The sequence below is a fragment of the Ischnura elegans genome, chromosome 1 (genome assembly GCF_921293095.1).
Source record: "Ischnura elegans chromosome 1, ioIscEleg1.1, whole genome shotgun sequence".
In the NCBI taxonomy this organism is placed as follows: Eukaryota; Metazoa; Arthropoda; class Insecta; order Odonata; family Coenagrionidae; genus Ischnura; species Ischnura elegans.
The window spans coordinates 44,033,486-44,052,679 of record NC_060246.1 but is presented as its reverse complement, the minus strand read 5'-3'; the positions used below and the strand labels follow the sequence as shown (position 1 = coordinate 44,052,679).

At 36.3% G+C, this 19,194-nt stretch overlaps 2 protein-coding genes across 3 annotated transcripts; one reads left to right on the top strand and one right to left on the bottom strand.

The window, feature by feature from the left end:
* The first annotated feature begins 3,688 nt into the window (after positions 1–3,688).
* Positions 3,689–7,323, top strand: LOC124159482 (myb/SANT-like DNA-binding domain-containing protein 3). Of its 2 annotated transcripts, XM_046535324.1 has the most exons (4): positions 3,689–4,105; positions 4,721–5,003; positions 5,363–5,691; positions 6,886–7,323. In XM_046535324.1, exons 1-4 carry the CDS (start codon positions 3,926–3,928, stop codon positions 6,904–6,906), a joined length of 813 nt encoding a protein of 270 aa, XP_046391280.1. In that variant the 5' UTR covers positions 3,689–3,925; the 3' UTR covers positions 6,907–7,323. The 2 variants fall into 2 exon arrangements, with proteins under 2 accessions (XP_046391280.1, XP_046391273.1); XM_046535317.1 differs by lacking the exon at positions 6,886–7,323 and having other exon boundaries at positions 5,363–6,388.
* Positions 7,324–8,546: 1,223 nt separating this feature from the next.
* On the bottom strand, positions 8,547–11,397 carry LOC124159475 (putative nuclease HARBI1). Its single transcript, XM_046535305.1, has 6 exons — positions 10,730–11,397; positions 10,590–10,646; positions 10,268–10,486; positions 9,883–10,091; positions 9,491–9,782; positions 8,547–9,126 (listed from the first exon to the last, which is right to left on the bottom strand). Exons 1-6 carry the CDS (start codon positions 10,988–10,990, stop codon positions 9,094–9,096), a joined length of 1,071 nt encoding a protein of 356 aa, XP_046391261.1. The 5' UTR covers positions 10,991–11,397; the 3' UTR covers positions 8,547–9,093.
* Positions 11,398–19,194: the final 7,797 nt, after the last annotated feature.

The window sequence follows — 19,194 nt, the reverse complement described above, 5'->3', positions numbered from 1 at the left end:
AAGCTATTTTTTTTATTTTCGATCTCTGTAGCAAAAGTAGATGACTGTTTAGATGGATGTGCCAAAGAAAAAGAAATTAGTGCACACCACAGAGCACGCCAAAGAGGTTAATTCACCGGATTAATCGATAAAACAATGTCACCAAGTTTCAGATTGACAACCACATCGCTGGATTTTAGTTCACCGGACCACGCCAATCAACCCGATGTGCGTTGCGGCCGGCCGAGGGCGGGCGAGTCGGCGGTCGATGGCCGAGGCGTCACCGGGTGTCGGGTGCGTCAGCTGCCGGCGCCACCGCGGCCCTCCGGCCGGTCACTCTTGCGGCCGCCCTCGGCTGGACCATGCGGCCCTACCCTGGCTCGCCTCTCAGAGTGGCGCTTGGAGTAACCGATGGAATACGCCAAAGATCACCTGCTGCCGTATCGCCACGCTCCGCCCTTCGGTACGACCAAAAGTACGGTAGAAGTCATAGATGCATACATACGATTCGCTAGATAAGATTTACTTTTCGCTTTAAGTTTGTCGAGGAGTATGATTTAATTCTGAAAATACCCAACGGATTGATTAGAGAAATTTCCTTCGTGAAGCTGCAAGAGGCCTTACCCAGAAACTTTTTTCGGGTACATACTGCAAGAGGTAGCAACCCAGAGCTTTCCCTTAGAGGTGACAAAAGTGGAAAAATCCCCAAAAATAGAATAGATCTCTATAGTAAAGAATTTCCATAGTATTAAGGCTATGACTATGTATTACCATCATCATCATCTTCTACAGCTATACAGTATGGATTCGCCTATTATTCCTTTCCCTTCAGGGCTCCTTCCACATCTTGTACCATATCTACCGTGGTCTAGGTACCTCTTTTCCTGACCCCCACTATCCACCTACTGAGAATACATTTAGGCATTATTTTAATTCCCATTCTATCTTTATGAGATACCCAAGCCATTCGTAGGGTCCCAGAGGATCCAACGATATCTAGTCTTCTAGAATTATACTTATCTCCATAATCGTCTCAACTCTTCATTCTATCTACTTCCCTTGTAGGGTCACAGATCCACCTCATAATCTTCTCGTCTAATTTCTTGAGAATTTTCAAATCAGTCATTTTCAATTTTAATGGTGCACAGCTGAGTCCCGCAGTTGTTCCATTTGCTTCATTAGAATTGTAGGGAATTTATATTGCATTAAAAATGATTTTATTGCAAACGATTGAATCACTCGGCATGCAGTCAAGTAGTTCGAAGTTTTGGAAAAACTGAAGAAATAACGGGGAGATTTTTCGCCCTTACGGTTTTTTTCTCCCTCTCTTTTTGCTACATTTTTTTCAGCAACTAAAATAGTCGCAAATCCAAATATGCTGCTGATATTTTGCAGCTCATGCTAAGCATTCACCTAGTTAAAAATGAGTACAATAATTCATGATAATTGCTTTCCACAAGTCTAAGCGGTAATTCCTCTAATACCATCTGACGTGTGCAACTCAGTCTTTATTAAATGTATCAAAAATAAAGAAAATATTGAAACATTAAGTAATCGATTTTAAAACTATTTACTCAGTTATTGAGAAGGGAGTGAGAGGTGAAATCTTTTACACAAGGGAAAGATATTAGGCAAGCAAGAAAAAGTCAAATTCACGTTTCCGCTGCTAAAGACTTTGATGATGACTTGAAGACAAGATGTTAGGTTAGCTGGAATATTTTTTATGATAAGAAGCGTATATTTCCGATCACAAGACATGCCAGTACATATGAGTTGGCTTTGCCAAATATACTGGAAGAGCTCTCAATGCCTATAATATAAGTAAAAAGACGAAAAACTAAGGCGAGTGGGTTATCATCGCAATGGAACTTGTTGACACTAAAACCCTCATCCAAGCTATAGTATCTAGTTTGCATTATAAAAGTGACGAATGATTTCAAAAAGTGATTAGATCATTTCATGTTGTAGATTAATTACCATTCGAACATATAACTAGGGGACATAATGGACACTACTAACTATCAACCATTTAAAAATTTTCGAGAAAAATAAACGTTGCATGACTCAAAGCCGGAAAGTAAATCATATTCTATGAATTATTTCAATAAAAGATTAAGGTTTGTCTAAATTCGAGCCAAAGAGAAGAATATAGTTATGTCATCTAACTGATACCCGTAGACAAGATGATTTCCTGTTTGACCTAGAGTCAATTAACTGGCTACGTATATCTTTACCCCAATTGATGAGTAGTATGAATAATGCGGTATTTGACATCCCTGGCTAATGTACTTCCGTTAATTTCCATTCTCGTTCTGCGAATTAATTTTTTAGTTGAATGAGAGAACAAGGATAAAAGTGAGCCTTGTGAAGCGACCAACTCTTTGATAGTGTTTTCAGCCAAGCATGCATAGCCCATTAAAAAACTGTATAGTTGAGTACCTTTCAATAATTTCGCATAAAATGCTCATATCGTATGGTATTTGGAGGAGGCGATCGACAGCTGAGATCATTCGCGCCATGAGGGAAGGGTAGATAGGGTAGGGTGGAGAGAAACACGGCGTCGACATTAGCCAGCTCATAACGAATGACGCCAAGGGGATCATGGCTCAACATCCCTTCCGACGGACGGAGCGTTGCGCTTGAAATGTACTCCACACACCATTCCAGCAGGGATCGGGCAGTCTCTGAAATTTCTCTGCCACCACCGGGATTTAAACCCGAGCCCACGGGATAGGAAGCCTACACTCTGGCTACCACATCAACCCGATCCCCACATTCAATGCCATGGTAATCAATGAATGTCACATATTTAGAAGTTATATTGATCGAAAACAGAAATAACTGCAATAAAGAATGCAATAAAAAGGATGAAGATAAGGACTATAAATTTTAATAGTCGATTCTACATTGATATATTTTATCAGAGAAAGCAGTTGACATGAGACCAAATGTCGACTATGGCTCGATACAAATATCTAGAGCGAAATAAATCCCCGATATGTGGCCTCTAGCATGTTTACACGCCATTCTTTTTCAATTTCTTAAAGAAAGACGTATTCCCTCTAAATGATTACAAGTTTTTATCTAACTTGACAAAATTTTTTTATCAGGTATCTCTGTGAGATCTATTACGATATGAAATTGGAAAAAGCGGAATTTCGAACATAATAATCCGATACATAAGAAACTACATGTTTTGAATATTAATATTTGTATTTTTAGCAGCTGAAAACTTATAAATGACAAAATCTTTCACCTCTTTTAATTTTTAATATCACAAAGCTTGATATCTGCTCCTACTAATCTGAATTTCAATCGATTGGGTCTCCTAACAGCGAGAAAGGGTCAATGCGCTCATTTTTATTTTTATTTAAGTATCTTTTGCCCCAACTTTGTTAATATTGAGAGCTTCGGGAGATTTGCATGCTATTCAAGGAGTAAGTAGGTAATTTTTTGGTGATATTGGTGCTGCTAAGTATGATAAAAATTGCAAAAACAGTTAACAGTGAGACCTTACCAATGATAAAAAGATTGTGCAGGGCACCCGAAAATAGTATTTAAGCATTAAACAGCGTTAATTGCGCTATTCTTAGTAAAAAATGTCTTCATGAACGAATTGTCATCTTTTTTTCATCCTCAAAACGTTCCACAAAAATTTTTGACAAATTTACAAATCTATTGCCAGGACGGTTGTAGGGCTAAGGGCCGTATTTTTAAACGAATCTCTTTCTCTTACTCTTCGCCGGAGTGGGGAGAGTTAGAGATGTATCTCCACCTACTATTCGCAGTCAAGAACGTTCCTACTACGAAAGCAATCTCTTCCTCTTCGAAGTAGTGAGTGTTGAGCTGCTCGCTGAAATTCTCATATCTACGTCACGCGTCCTTGACGTTTCGTGTGACGTTTGCTGCCCACAGTTCATTGCGCGAAACAGAAACAGACAGAAATATGGAGGACCGACGTATGGTTCGGCTCACAAGGGAAGAGACGAAGTTGTTGGTTGACATCATAGTTAAGCATCAGGAGGTTTTGGAGAGCAAGAAGACGGATGCATTATCAAATGCGAAGAAGGCGAAAGCCTGGTTGGATGTGCAGGAAGAATTTAATTCTAATGAATTTGTGCGGAAGGTAAGTAACTTTGGAAGTATGATGGTTATGAATGTATTGTGCGATTGTAGGATAGGTTCTGCATAACTCGTATAACTCTGTTCAGAAGAAGGACTTTTTTGAACGCTACTTAAGTTCCTGGATCATTCATTGGCTTCGGGGTTTAGAATCGGTTGATAAAACTTTGAAGTTTGTTTTCCATTCTTTGCTGGAATCCTTAAGTGCATTTTGGTAGTAGATTGCAAAAAACCTTTGTGATTAAGTCGCTGTCAGAGATTTTACTTGTAACGTATTTCCCTTCATTAGCAATGCAAGATGAAATATGATTCACGCCATGCAATACAAATAAATGTTACTTTCCAACGCCGAGACCAAAAGCTTCACAATAATAATTCCATGTTATGGAATGCTATTGGAATTATTGTTGTGAGCTTTTGGTATCGGCGTGGTAGCGGTAATGATTACAACTACTCCACAATGGTGGCGGAGTAGTTGTAATTGTTAAAGTAAGTAATTTTTTAATAAACGTAGCATCATAAATTGTGGCTGTATTGATGGATATTGATTTTTAGTTTGTCCAGTAATTTATTTTGTGTCGTAAACCTCAATGTTAGCGATAATTTCTCGCCATTATAGCGCACCGCCAAGCAATTGAGGAAGAGTTGGGATAACCTGAAGATGAGAAAGAGGAAAGAGCTGGCTGATGAAAGGCAGGAGAGGATGAGGACTGGTGGCGGACCTATGCCGTCCACCAGCAGGGAAGATTTGCCACCAGAGATGGAAATTGCCATGTCGTCCATCTCCTACTCACCGCCGAATGCTGGAGACTGCGATGCATTGCCGGTCCCCAGCGTTTCCACGGTGGGTAGGGTTGGGACCTCGGAGTGTTTGCTTCCTCCCAACGTTTCTGAGATATCAGGCAAGTTGATTGAAAATAAGGATTATGTACCTATCATTAATGAAGGGAATTCCATAGTGTCACACTGAGATTAACAACAATCAAAAAAGTATCACATATAACATCTGCCAGCCAAAAATTAGTAGTGGTGTACAGTATCATGATTTTCCATGAAAGAATAACACTTCTTTTAAGAGAAATTTTACTGTATCGTACTAGCCTTTGTGTATTATGTTCTTATTTTCCTGCGACTTATGGAAGTTGTTATTGGATATCAAATATAATCAAGTTTAAGTTGAGTTTCTTGATACCATTTCCAGGAATGTTAAGTATCTCATGTTTTTCATTAATCAATGGTGTATTTTATGATGTTTCCTCAGATTGTGACGAAAGACCGGTAGAGGAAGCATACACTCCGAGGATTCAAGGTGCAGGGACCTCTTCCAGTTCGAAAAGGGCACGATTTACCAGGGAAGCGGCCATTGAGAAGGAGATGGAAGCTAGGCTGGAGCACATGGCATCTTATAATGAAAAGGAGGATGCCATCCAGCGGATCCGGAAGAGAGAAGCAGAGATTGCATGCGCAATCAAGGAACAGGAGCTAGCCAACGCCAAGGCTGCTGGAAAGACCATCCAGATGGAGGAGGAATTTAAGAGGCGTATCTTAAGTATACAGCTTCAAACGGAGGAGGCGAAGCGGAAGCGTGTGGTACTTGTTATGATATATTACTATGCTGAAGATGAAACAAGTTTAGTAACAGCCAAATACATGAGTAGAATCTTAAATGTGAACGTGAGGCAATAATCATTCCTATTGTGAGTTCATAATGCATCAGTGTTCATTCCAAAATTTTTAATACACCTCTTGATGAATAACATTTCTGCAAATAGCTAACTTACAATAAGCATAGCATTCCTTTTAATTTCTAGGACATTCCATTGTTCTTTATCTTGTTGTTTGATGATGTGCTTGGAATAGTGATAAATGAAACATCTACAGCATGAAATAATATCTCTACCAGTGGCAGACTGCTTTTGGAGGGAATACCTCCAGTTCTTCATGAACACATTTCTGTTTCCACTCATTCCATTTGCCCGTTATTGAAGTTTTTTATTATCCCCCATTAAAAGATTAAATTCATCAAGGTATGAAGTACTTCCTTTAATTTGGTTTTATTTAAAATTTCACTGAAGTGTGTATTGACAGGAATTGACAATGAAGCTTAAGGTACTTTCTCATTGGTTCTTGAATAATGCATGTCATGGTCACACATCTTTTTTATTTTTTGATTTCTCTATTTTCTCTTAATAGCTTTTAATTATAGGACTGGCATGTCTTTATTTTTCAATAACTTTAAAATACTGGAAAATAAAAAAGTTATTTCTTACTGGATTCATTACTTGGTTACTCACTATCCCTAATATGTGCGTTCTTTCACCTAGGTAAAGGTGTTGCCAGCGTATTTCTTGTTAAAATCCTCCATTATCTTGTTATCTTTAAAGTTATTTGCTTATGATTCTAATCCAATGGCTATTCAGGAAAGTACATTCATTAAAATCAGCCAATTTTAGGGATAATGAAAACAAAATATATGTATGTTAAGTTTGATGCATGTTTCAGTTTTCTGCAGAATTGGCATATTAGTTGTGGGAACTCAAACTTTCAAATGCATAGCCAACTTTTCATTGTATGAAGTCTTGCAGTTATGAAACCCAGCATGATAACATTTAATCCATGCAATGCTCCCTTAAATGAATGATTGTAAATAAAAGCATGTGAATGACCATTGTATTTGCATATTGATATGAAGTTGTAATGCATGATTTGAGGGGCCAAATTACATCTGTATTGTTGTGTGGAGTTTGTATGCATCATATGCTTATATGCCAACTTCTTTGTAAGCTTTCAGATACACCTCTATGAATTCCTCCTCTATCTTGGCGTTGGTGTGCTTCCTGTTCCTGCTTCTCTCTCCCGGACTGCTGGATGCGTCTGTGTCATTTAAGATGCCATTACTCCCGCCTGCTTCCATGCCTTCTCATGGACCATTTCCCCTGGTGATGGTGCCCTTTTTGTAACTGGAAAGAGATCCTCTGCACCTGCATGACTATTTTCCATCCTGCTTGACTCCTGCCTTTCATTAGCCATATCCCAACTCTTCCTCATGTAATTCTGCACATCCAACCAGCAATTTTGCCTTCTTTGCATTTGATTTTGCATCCTCTTCTTGCTCTCAGAAATATCTTTTGTCTGTCAACCAACAACTTCGTCCTTCCTTTGTAATTATTTTGTATTTATTTATTTATTTTTAAATTTTAAATAAAGTTTAATTCAATTGAACATGGATAATGTTATTTAGCTGCATTTCCCATTCCTTTAACTACTCTTTCTTTCAATCTGTTCAGGTAATTCGGTGACGTAGGTAAAAGCAATACGTAATGTAATAATTATATTTAATTTTATGCATTCCTTTCTCACCATGAGTGGTCACCATTAAAGGTGTAGTTTTGTGGTTTAATACAAAGCAGTTTTTGGATCACTTTAACATATTGCTGAAGGTAACACAAACTATTCATTGGAAAAACTTTCGTTTAGCAAATTGAGTGAGTAATATTTATGCTGACATGTCAGTCATTAATGCATCATGGTTAACCATAGTGACTCTAGCATATAGTTGCTTTCATGTGAACGATCTCTCTTAATACCTCCCATGAATGAAAATAATTTAATGCTAATGAAATACTATGCTTACACAACTCCCCTAATTAGTAATTTCACTGCTGTGCAAGGTATTGCTGCCTTTGTAGGAGGCTTTTTTTTAGATTTCATTTGATATTCTATGTAGTTTATCACATCTGTCATTAATATGAAGGTTGATTGAGTATAGCTCTTGATTCAATTCTCCAATGTACTAGTGGTCCATTGCTGACATCAAGTTCCTGCTTTACATTTTTTATTACCTTCTCCTTGTTGTAAGATATGTTAGCAGCATAGAATATGGAAAGTGGGTAGATCTTGAATAACCCTCCCCTGTTGCTCTTCCCTATGATCAGTCCTACCATCATACAGTCATGTTTCATTATGGGGACTGACTACCTCTTCAGGTTTTAATGAAAAGTAATTTTGCTAAGGTTTTCTTTAAATGATGCTAATTTCAATACAGAATTGTTTAATTTTATTAATTTCCTGAAATTTAATTGTCAAAGCCCATTTTTTGTCATATTATCTGATTACCTATTCATCGTTCATGATTATTTTTCCATGACATTGTATTTCCTCACAAATATGAAATGGCCAAATTGAAAGGGCATAACATGGTCCGATGGTCCATGGATGTGCCTGCTAGATAAATTTTAGTATGTATAATACATAAAACATTAAATTAATTTCCACGCAGATAGAGGCCTGAAATTAGGGTTATAGCCATGAGAAGTAATTATAGCTCTTTTCATATGCTTCATTTTGCTATCCATATTCATGCATTGCAAGGAACATGCAAAACTTGTGGGAGCCTAGAGCAAAAAGGGAAATGAAGGAACTACATACATGGTTTTAAATCCGAATAACATAATTTATTTATTAAGATCCATTGCAATTGAACAATTCACTATGAAAGTACGTGATGGCAGACACGTGCATTTATGTTGGAAGAATACACAAAAGGGATTGGCAGAATCCCATTAATTCAGAAGTAGAATTCCTCAGCAACCGCGGTTTGCCTCATCCGGATATTTTCAAACCATAATTTGCCTCGAGATGAAGTTGCCAATTTCAGCATAAGATACTGCGCAATGCAAGCAGTCCTGGAGTTGTGGATTGCACTGCAACCATGCTCCCTACTCGGCGAATTGTACAGAGATGTTTTACCCAATAATAGAAATAATGGATATGTTTACAAATGACAAGTTGAAGCTCATGATGCAAAATTTTCCAAAAAAGATGGCATGCATAGACCAATGAGACAAATGATATCCTTGGAGTCAGTAAGTATCCTCTATACCTTAGGTCTGCTTCCTGGGACAAGGTGCCATGCCACATGAAGTTATTTACTTCACACAAGATTTTTGGGGTCGTGAAGTTCTTCTCATTGTGTTTATGCAGAATCAAATCCTATGCCACGTTCTGAGGTTCAAGAACATTGACCTATTTAAAAGAAAAATGACATTGTATGATTTCGTTAGAACATGCATAGGTACCTTACAATTTCAGGGCTACATATAATGAGTAATCTAAGTCAATAGCACATTGTTGTTAGATCTGAAGATTAACATGGTGAATTCTCAATGGAGTACACTGAATATAATCTTAAATCAAATCGAATCATATTTTATCAGTGAGCTTTCAAAATAAATGAAATTATGGAAGTTAAAATTGAAATCTTTCCAGCCATTGTCATACATATCTCAATTTCTGCATATCATTTCCTTCTTTGATATCACATAAAGTAAGCCAAATGGAGTTGAAATGGTAATTTTCATATCATATTAATTTTCCCAAAAATAATTACCTCTTCACCAAAATGCCTCTCTATGATTGCCGCCCGGATGGCATTTGGGCGACCGTGAACAGGTTGGAGTCTTTGTACAGGGACTTCCAACCTGGGCATAGCTGGCATACGATCAGGCATAGGATCATGATTCTGCATAGCCACATTGCGAAGAACTGCACAAGCCAAAATGACCTTCTGTGCAGTAAATAACTTCACGCGGAGCTTCATACTGATGCATGGAAATCTACGTTTCCACACCCAAAATGTACGCTCCACTGTGCACCTTGTCCTAATGTGGGAGATGTTGTACCTGAAAGGTTAGTTTTCATAAATCACCATACTTAAGGCATTGAGGTGCTATAACTTTTGTCAAAATTACAACGTGAATCACAAATTCTCTCCCTATTTACCTCCTCTCAGAAGCAGACACTGGTCTTAAAACTGGTGTGAAAAGATATGGCAATAGAGGATACCCACTATCTCCTAGCAGGATGCCCTTCACCTCATTGGTCTCAAATTTCAGCTTAAGGCGACTATTGTGGAAAATTCTAGCATCATGAGCTGAACCTTGCCATCTGCAAACTATATCCATTATTTCCATACTTGGACCGGCAACGACCTAAATTAAAATGAAATTATAAGATTCCACTTTAGCACTTGTTGACATAAAAACAATGAAATTGCATTCTAAATAGTAGTGCAGAAGAAACTTGAATAAATAGTAGTGTAACATCGAGAAATCTAACAACTTGGTGCAACATGATGACGATAAATTGGTAAATAAAATATACATACCTGCACATTTAGGGAAAACCACCCCTTCCGGTTTCTGTACAACTCGCCAAACTCCCCCCCCGGACTCACAATCGGAACATGGGTGCAGTCGATACAACCCACCACTCCAGGAAATTGACCTTTTTCGTAAAAAGATCTCTTGCATCGAGCAGTATCTTCATCTGAACTTGGAAACTTCATGTGCCGAGGTAATACTGCCACCAGGTCATTACTGATGCTCTGTAATGATTACCAAATATTTGTCATGAAACGCCTTATAACTCTCCCCCCACAAATGGAAATTTTACGCTCATACAAGTACCAAACTAAGGAGAAAGCATACCTTAATAATTTTGCACACCGTCCCCTGAGTAACCCCGGCCAGATCGCCGCAAACTAACTACAAAAGGGATTTGAATATGTATTACATGATCAACGCGACAAAAAAACATTTATAAATATTACGTAAAAGATACCACATACCTGGAATGACCCGGTGGCGTAAAACCTCAAGGCAATTAGCAGCTTCAAAATATCCGGAATCGGCAAACCACGGTTGCTTAAACGCTCACTCCTCACATAAGGTAATAAAACGTCTGAGACCGTTCTCTTCGAGAAGCGATACCTCTGGAGGAATTCCGCTTCTGAATAAAACTCAATGGGATTCTGCCTATCCCTTAGGTGCATTCTTCCAACATAAATATACGGCTCTTCCATCACGTACCTTGCAAATGCTGCGTCCATGTTGATGCAATGTTTGTTTACTTCATTGCTATTACGGACTTCACTTTTTCGTTCTTTTTATACGTTTCCTTATAACAGGCATATATGATGAAATAAATAAACATCAACCGGTTAAAGAAGCGACATTTTAACTACATTATGATCGCATATTGCCACATGTGTCTAAAAAAAAATGCCAAAATCCGGAGGTGATCAACGCATTCCGCCATGTTAGGCCTTGAAACCGTTCCTACAATTTAGTAGCATGGTCTGAGCCATGCTCAAAATAGTAGGGAGACAATCGGTATGCTTGTAGATAGAGCTGGTCCTACAAACGAAGAGGTTCGTTTAAAAAACGCTTAGAGGTTGACTTCCCCCTAGTAACGCGTCATACGGGAAGAGTCGTTCCTCTAGGAACGTCTTAAAATACGGCCCTAAGAGGCATAATTCCAACCTTAATCTCCGCGAGAAGTTTTGTAGCACGTCATTATGGTAGAAAAAGCTGTTAGGAAACATTCACTTTTTGGCATTGAAAGAAACACTTTTTAAGCGTTAAGTTTTCGATGTCTGGAATACAATTTTAAGAGTAATGCAAATGATTTTTTTCAAATCAGTCAATGAGAAAATGATTTCTATGGCGACAAACAATAGAAACCATTTGTTTTCATTGAAGTCCCTATATAGCTAGGATTTGATTCACTGATTGTGTGATTGATACAAATTAGTAGCCAAACTGGTGATATGTGTGGATATTTGGCTTATTGGACGTAAAAGTAAAAAAATATTCATCGGGAGGAAAAATCTGAAATCTTAAAAAAGTCGATTGGTTTTCGAGATATATCGACTTGAATTAACATTGGAGCCTTATGGGACTAAAACTTTTTCGCTTTTATTATGTATTTTTAAATATGTGAGGAACATGAGATTCCATTGACATAAACTAGATTTTTTGGTTGATTTTTTGGTGTGGTTGTCATTGCGATAAATTGATATTTAGTATTTTTTATGATTTTTTGAAAGTGCCCCATGCTTTTCTTATGGCACTACGTTAGGATTTTTTTTGACCAACTTGCAATCATCGCAGGACAAATTCCTTGAAACGCAAGATACTAGATTTTTTGGTTGATTTTTTGGCTATCTCGAAATTTTCATATGTCGAAACAATTCCGAGGAATAAACGATTTCGACTTTCCATTGTAGAGGTGGTCGAATTTTCAATCTTGGATTTCGGCGTTGAGACATGTGCCATATGAAAATTTGGAATCTCCAAGAAAAACCGTTAGAGGGTTCTCCGAACCCTCACGTTTGAGCTTACTTTCGCCGTATCCCTCTTGGGTTATTCATAATTAAATTCCGAAAAATGTCCTGCAAGCGAAAAATCATTGTCGCCATTTTTTTGTGGAGCATGCAATCTTGAATATCTTAGCAACCGTTTAAGCTAGAGGAATGAAATTTTCAGAGTAATAATATTATTAAAATGGTCAACTTTAGCAATGATGACCATTCCGCTCGATCGATTCATGTGCGAGTTATATCGATACGAATCTCCTTGGATACGCTTTAATCGCTAATAACTTTTTTATTAATCAAGTTTTGAACATGAATGTCATACAAAATACGACTGAAAATGTCATTCATCCGACAAAAGTTAAATCAGGCGAATCGATTTATTAGACTCGAAGTTATGATCGATACAAGGTTGTATTCCATTGAGCCATTTTTTGGGCTTATTTACATAGTTACGGAGATAAAAATTCTAACAATATGTAAGGAAAAGAATGAATTATGCGCACACATAAATAATTTAGATATATTATGTTTCCTACTGAAGATACATCGATTTGAATTTATATCTTTTTGTATTGGGCCCCCGTAAGAAATACACGCATCCCGTCTGTCTACGTCACCAATATAAGAACATAGGCTAAATTTTGAAAGCGGGGATATTAGAGAAGGCAGGGATAAGGGAGTGACCATAGAAGGGATATCAATAGGATTGCGGATTTTACAGTACAGATGTCAGCAGTGTCTAAAGTACGATTCGATTAGTATAGCAAATACGCAAATTGGCATAACTTGATAAGTGTGTACGTTGGACCAATGAAACTTGGTAAACAGGTACATCTTGGTATTCCTCACGATACTCTATGGTAGTATGTTTTGTATTCAGTCTCACGTTCGATATATATCGAATCTACTTTTTCTTAAAATATATCGAATTGCTATAACATGTAGGATTTAACATTCAAGGACATAGCTTACTAGGGATTAAATAGTGGATACCCATTGACTGGATTTAAAACCAATAGCATTGCGGATTTTACAGTACAGATGTCAGTAAGATCGAAAAAACGATTCGATTATTATAGCAAATACGTAAATGGGCATAACTTCCATAGATTTACCGTTGGATCAATGAAATTTGGTGATTGGGTACATATTGGTATTCCTCACGATGCCCAATGATAATTTGTTTTGTACGTAGTCTCACATTCGATATATATCGAATCTACTTTTTCTTAAAATGTATCGAATTGCTATAACATGTAGGATTTTACATCCAAGGACATAGTTTACTAGGGATTAAATAGTAGATACCCATTGACTGGATTTTAAACCAATGGGATTGCGGATTTTACAGTACAGATGTCAGTATGATCGAAAAATCGATTCGATTATTATAGCAAATACGTAAATGGAAATAACTTCAATAGATTTACCGTTGGATCAATGAAATTTGGTGATTGGGTACATATTGGTATTCCTCACGATGCCCATCGAAAATTTGTTTTGTACGTAGTCTCACATTCGATATATATCGAATCTACTTTTTCTTAAAATGTATCGAATTGCTATAACATGTAGGATTTTACATCCAAGGACATAGTTTACTAGGGATTAAATAGTAGATACCCATTGACTGGATTTTAAAACAATAGCTTTGCGTATTTTACAGTACAGATGTCAGTATGATCGAAAAATCGATTCGATTATTATAGCAAATACGTAAATGGAAATAACTTAAATAGATTTACCGTTGGATCAATGAAATTTGGTGATTGGGTACATATTGGTATTTCTCACGATGCCCATCGAAAATTTGTTTTGTACGTAGTCTCACATTCGATATATATCGAATCTACTTTTTCTTAAAATGTATCGAATTGCTATAACATGTAGGATTTTACATCCAAGGACATAGTTTACTAGGGATTAAATAGTAGATACCCATTGACTGGATTTTAAACCAATAGCCTTGCGGATTTTACAGTACAGATGTCAGTATGATCGAAAAATCGATTCGATTATTATAGCCAATACGTAAATGGGCATAACTTCAATAGATTTACCGTTGGATCAATGAAATTTGGTGATTGGGTACATATTGGTATTCCTCACGATGCCCAATGAAAATTTGTTTTGTACGTAGTCTCACATTCGATATATATTGAATCTACTTTTTCTTAAAATGTATCGAATTGCTATAACATGTAGGATTTTACATCCAAGGACATAGTTTACTAGGGATTAAATAGTAGATACCCATTGACTGGATTTTAAACCAATAGCCTTGCGGATTTTACAGTACAGATGTCAGTATGATCGAAAAATCGATTCGATTATTATAGCAAATACGTAAATGGGCATAACTTCAATAGATTTACCGTTGGATCAATGAAATTTGGTGAATGGGTACATATTGGTATTCCTCACGATGCCCAATGAAAATTTGTTTTGTACGTAGTCTCACATTCGATATATATCGAATCTACTTTTTCTTAAAATGTATCGAATTGCTATAACATGTAGGATTTTACATCCAAGGACATAGTTTACTAGGGATTAAATAGTAGATACCCATTGACTGGATTTTAAACCAATAGCATTGCGCATTTTACCGTACAGATGTAAGTATGATCGAAAAATCGATTCGATTATTATAGCAAATACGTAAATGGGCATAACTTCAATAGATTTACCGTTGGATCAATGAAATTTGGTGAATGGGTACATATTGGTATTCCTCACGATGCCCAATGAAAATTTGTTCTGTTCGTAGTCTCACATTCGATATATATCGAATCTACTTATTCTTAAAGTATATCGAATTGCTATAACATGTAGGATTTTACATCCACAGGCATAGTTGACCAGGTATTAAATAGTAGATACCCATAGACTGAAAATTAAACCAATGGGATTGCGGTCTTTACCGTACAGATGTCAGTATGATCGAAAAATCGATTCGATTATTATAGCATATACACAAATTGGTATAACTTGAAAAGTATACCCGTTGGACCAATGAAATTTGGCGAATGTGCACATCTTGGTAATCCTCACACTGCCCAACAGAAATATGCTTTGTATGTTGTCTAACGAGCGATATATATCGAATATGCTTTTTCTTCAAATATATCGAACCGCTATAACATATAGGATTTTACATCCAAGGGCATAGTTGGCCAGGTATTGTATAGTAGACACACAGACTGAAAATTAAACCAATAGCATTGCGGATTTTACAGTAGAGATGGCAGTGTAATCGCAAGATCGATTCGATTATTCTATCAAATACGCAAATTTGCAAAACTTGATTAGTTTATACGTTGGACCAATGAAATTTGGCAAATGGGTACATCTTGGTATTCCTCACAATGCCCAAATGAAACATATTTTGTGTATAGTCTCACGTTCGGTATTAATCGAATCTACTTTTTCTTAAAATATATCGTATTGCTATAACATATAGGATTTTACATCCAAGGACATAGTTGACCAATATAATTATGTGGAAGATAGACATAGACTGTAAGTTAAATCAATAGCATTGCGGATTCAACAATACAAATGCCAGTATAATCGAAGAATGGATTAGATTATTATAACAAATACATAACATTGGCACAAGTTGAATAGTGTATCCGTTGGACCAATTAAATTTAGTGCTTGGTACATTTTGGTATTCCTCACAATTCCCAAAGGTAATATGTTTTGCATGTAGTCTCACGATTGATGCATATCGAATATTCTTTTTCTTAAAATATATCGAATCGTTATAACATAGGATTTTGCATGCACGTACATAGTCGACCAGAAATTTTTAGTGTTGATGATCAAAGATTGGAAGGTAAATCAATATGATTGCGTATTTTCAATGCACGTGTCAGTATACTTGATAATTCGATACGATTATGATAGCAAATATGCCAAATCTTTTTTGCAAATTGGAATATCTTGAGAATAACTATTTTTTAAGACCAAAACAATTAGAGGAATCGTTACAATTCAGTATTTTACAAACTTCATTATGGACATTTGTTTTGCAAGTGGAATATCTTTATATATTTATCTAAAGCATCTGCGTTGTATTTTCAAGAGTGGCTTATCAAAATGCTTATGGACTTTAACAGTTGAAAAATAACCACATAATCAACACTCTCTTGAAATTTTTAAAACCTTATTCCGATTATGTGTCAATGGTTAACTTAATGGATCAAATAATCAATTATCCGTCAAATAAAATCATATTGAAAATAACAAATATTTCTAACAGTGAAAAATTTAGTTCCTTACCCTTTCAAAAAACGGCGGGGAAATTTTTGAATACTAAACCACTTATGGGCACATGACTCGAAAATATGTGACACAACTATGTTTCCACCCCCCCTAATTACCCGCTTGATGAATTCAAGCGCCCAATCGACTCGTTAACGTCCCTATAATAGCTGCAAACTAATTCACTGATTGTGTGATTGATACAAATTAGTAGCCAAACTGGTGATATGTGTGGGTATATGGAATATTGGACGTAAAAGTAAAAAAAAATTCATCGGGAGGAAAAATCTGAAAACTCGAAAAAGTCGATTAGTTTTCGAGATATATCGACTTGAATTAACATGGGAGCCTTATGGGACTAAAACTTTTTACGTTTTTTTCGGTATTTATAAATGCGTCAGGAACATGAGATTCCTTGGACGAAAACTAGATTTTTTGGTTGATTTTTCAGTGAGGTTGTCATTTCGATAAAATGATATTTAGTATTTTTTATGATTTTTTGAAAGTGCCCCATGCTTTTCTTATGGCACTACGTTAGGATTTTTTTTGACCAACTTGCAATCATCACAGGACAAATTCCTTGAAACGCAAGATACTAGATTTTTTGGTTGATTTTTTGGCTATCTCGGAATTTTCATATGTCGAAACAATTCCGAGGAATAAACGATTTCGACTTTCCATTGTAGAGGTGGTCGAATTTTCAATATTGGATTTCGGCGTTGAGACATGTGCCATATGAAAATTTGGAATCTCCAAGAAAAACCGTTAGAGGGTTCTCCGAACCCTCACGTTTGAGCTTACTTTCGCCGTATCCCTCTTGGGTTATTCATAATTAAATTCCGAAAAATGTCCTGCAAGCGAAAAATCATTGTCGCCATTTTTTTGTGGAGCATGCAATCTTGAATATCTTAGCAACCGTTTAAGCTAGAGGAATGAAATTTTCAGAGTAACATTTTTATTAAAATGGTCAACTTTTGCAATGATGACCATTCCGCTCGATCGATTCATGTGCGAGTTATATCGATACGAATCTCCTTGGATACGCTTTAATCGCTAATAACTTTTTTATTAATCAAGTTTTGAACATGAATGTCATACAAAATACGACTGAAAATGTCATTCATCCGACAAAAGTTAAATCAGGCGAATCGATTGATTAGACTCGAAGTTATGATCGATACAAGGTTGTATTCGATTGAGCCATTTTTTGGGCTTATTTACATAGTTACGGAAATAAAAATTTTAACAATATTTAAGGAAAAAAATGAATTATGCGCACACATAAATTATTTAGATGAAATATGTTTCCTACTGAAGATACATCGATTTGAATTTATATCCTTTTGTATTAGGCCCCCGTAAGAAATACACGCATCCCGTCCAATTACGTCACCAATATAAGAACATAGGCTAAATTTTGAAAGCGGGGATGTTAGAGAAGGCAGGGATAAGGGAGTGACCATAGAAGGGATATCAATAGGATTGCGGATTTTACAGTACAGATGTCAGCAGTGTCTAAAGTACGATTCGATTAGTATAGCAAATACGCAAATTGGCATAACTTGATAAGTGTGTACGTTGGACCAATGAAACTTGGTAAACAGGTACATCTTGGTATTCCTCACGATACTCTATGGTAGTATGTTTTGTATTCAGTCTCACGTTCGATATATATCGAATCTACTTTTTCTTAAAATATATCGAATTGCTATAACATGTAGGATTTAACATTCAAGGACATAGTTTACTAGGGATTAAATAGTAGATACCCATAGACTGGATTTAAAACCAATAGCATTGCGGATTTTACAGTACAGATGTCAGTATGATCGAAAAATGGATTCGATTAATATAGCAAATACGTAAATGGGCATAACCTCCATAGATTTACCGTTGGATCAATTAAATTTGGTGATTGGATACATATTGGTATTCCTCACGATGCCCAATGAAAATTTGTTTTGTACGTAGTCTCACATTCGATATATATCGAATCTACTTTTTCTTAAAATGTATCGAATTGCTATAACGTGTAGGATTTTACATCCAAGGACATAGTTTACTCGGGATTAAATAGTAGATACCCATTGACTGGATTTTAAACCAATAGCCTTGCGGATTTTACAGTACAGATGTCAGTATGATCGAAAAATCGATTCGATTATTATAGCAAATACGTAAATGGGCATAACTTCAATAGATTTACCGTTGGATCAATGAAATTTGGTGATTGGGTACATATTAGTATTCCTCACGATGCCCAATGAAAATTTGTTTTTTACGTAGTCTCACATTCGATATATATCGAATCTACTTTTTCTTAAAATGTATCGAATTGCTATAACATGTAGGATTTTACATCCAAGGACATAGTTTACTAGGGATTAAATAGTAGATACCCATTGACTGGATTTTAAAAAAATAGCCTTGCGGATTTTACAGTACAGATGTCAGTATGATCGAAAAATCGATTCGATTATTATAGCAAATACGTAAATGGGCATAACTTCAATAGATTTACCGTTGGATCAATGAAATTTAGTGATTGGGTACATATTGGTATTCCTCACGATGCCCAATGAAAATTTGTTTTTTACGTAGTCTCACATTCGATATATATCGAATCTACTTTTTCTTAAAATGTATCGAATTGCTATAACATATAG